The sequence below is a fragment of the Trypanosoma rangeli genome (genome assembly GCF_003719475.1).
Source record: "Trypanosoma rangeli strain AM80 chromosome Unknown Tra_15.4_contig_00521, whole genome shotgun sequence".
In the NCBI taxonomy this organism is placed as follows: domain Eukaryota; phylum Euglenozoa; class Kinetoplastea; order Trypanosomatida; family Trypanosomatidae; genus Trypanosoma; species Trypanosoma rangeli.
The window spans coordinates 7,005-8,894 of NW_021706263.1; the positions used below are offsets into that span (position 1 = coordinate 7,005).

Genomic DNA, 1,890 nt, shown 5'->3' on the forward strand with positions numbered 1-1,890 from the left:
TTTCTAGAGATTTGCGGTATGCGGATTCCTTTTGACTTCCAATTGTCCGTCTTTTTTTTCCTTTCTCTCTCTCTGTCTCTCTCTCTGTCTCTCTCTCTGTCTCTGTCTCTGTCTCTGTGTGTGTGTGTGTGTGTATGTGTGCCACTCTCCGCACACTTCTTTCTTCTTTGCCACATCCTGTTTTTTCTCCTCCACTTAAACTATCTAATTGTGTGCATCTCCTAACTTACGTGTGTATTCAATTTTACGAGAGAAATTTGTGCATTTTTGCAGAGTTAGGATCCGTGAGAGAAAAAAAAAGGAGGTCTGCTTGCGCTCTTGTTGTTTTAGCGTTTGCTTCTTCCCTATCCCTGACGACACGGCAGACAGTATCGGCGGAGCTGTCCACGTGATTCGTTTTGTCGGCGTGTGTGGGCGTCTCCAGCTGCTTTGCGGCGGAAGTAGACAGTGATGGATGAAGGACTGCGGAAGCTGCGCCTGGAGCGAGCGCAGGCCCTGCTGGAGTTCTACCGCCTGAACGACGTCAACCGTAGCACAGAGGAAACTGCCAGGCTGCGGCAGCGCGGCCGTTTGCTTTTTCAAGAGTGGTTGCGCGTGGCAGAGGAGAGCAAAACGGGGAAAGGCGCAGGTCGTGATGCAAGCGCGCCGGCTGACCAACGTCATTATGCTGTAAATGAAGCACGTGTGTTGCCCGAAGGAACATGTAGTCTTTCGTACATGGTGCAGCACCCGACGGAGCTGGTCTCGGAGGATTGTGCGGAGAGCAAGAACGACTCAAACTCACATGGCACCACATCTTCCATTATTGACCACTCACTCCTTGATTCTGTTTGCAAGCAGCACTTAAGTGACATCCTGCAGATCGAGACACTAACGCAGGAAAGCCTCCTGCCGCACGAGACAATCGAGCAGCAGCAGGAAGCGTTGAACCAACTTACAACGAAGCTTGCCCAGCGTGGCTCGCAAACGCCCAGTCTCTCTCTGGAGGCCATAAGCAAGCCGCATCCATCAGGCGACTCAGACGGGCGCACGGATGCTGACAAAGGCCTTGGCGCGATTCAAGAGGACGCAAACGCTCCGCATATGCATGCACAAGGTCACATAAGTCACTCCCACCTGGAAACATCTGATGCGCTTGTCCGAGCGGAATCCCTACTAGCGTGCAAAGATAGTGAAATACGAGAGTGGCAGTTAAAGCATAAAGAGGCGATCATCAAGTGCAGCAACCTTGAAGAAGAAAACAGGATACTCATAGAAAACAAGGAGGCACTGCAGAATGAGGTGACCGCCCTCACACAAAAGCTTAGCATGATGGAGCACGAGCTAATACACAGTAAAGAACGTCAAAGTCTTGAAGCAGATACAGTAAAGTACCTTGAACAACAACTGAGAGATCTACAATATAACCACAACACATGCAACAAAATTTCACATTCACAACAGCTGGAAGAAGAAAATGCCCATCTCTTGCAGCAATGTGCCGATGCGGAGCGGGGTCGCGAGGCGGCAGAGGCAGCCCTACAGCGTGTGGAGGCCGAGATGAAGCAGACGCACGCCAAGCTGCAGGAGGAGCTCGAGGCGGCGCTTCTCGAGGCGAACGAACGCATTGCAGAGCACGATGAGCTGCTTCAGCAGAAGCTTGAGGAACAGGGGGAATATTATGAGAAATTACTTGAGGAAAAGTCGCGGTTGGAGCCCGTGCCGGCGGATGGTGCTGAGTTGGGTGATGCGCTGCATTGGAAGGCGGAGAGCGACGGGCTTATGGAGGAGGCGCAGCCTGCTGAGCAGCCACGTCGTGCAGCTGCGGCGTCCAGGAACCCCTTCGCCAGCATGAGTGTGCCGTCTCAGAAGCCAGACTCCCTCGTTGACCAGGGCGGCGATGACGATGAT

The 1,890-nt window shown here is 52.7% G+C and overlaps 1 protein-coding gene across 1 annotated transcript, besides 2 other annotated features; it reads left to right on the top strand.

The window, feature by feature from the left end:
- Nucleotides 1-63: 63 nt before the first annotated feature.
- Nucleotides 64-118: a microsatellite.
- Nucleotides 119-141: a microsatellite.
- A 309-nt stretch (nucleotides 142-450) lies between these two features.
- Nucleotides 451-1,890, top strand: TraAM80_09139 (uncharacterized protein; the record flags this gene model as incomplete). Its single annotated transcript, XM_029385841.1, has 1 exon — nucleotides 451-1,890. A coding segment is annotated over one exon (1,440 nt), but the record flags the coding sequence as incomplete, so codon positions are not given.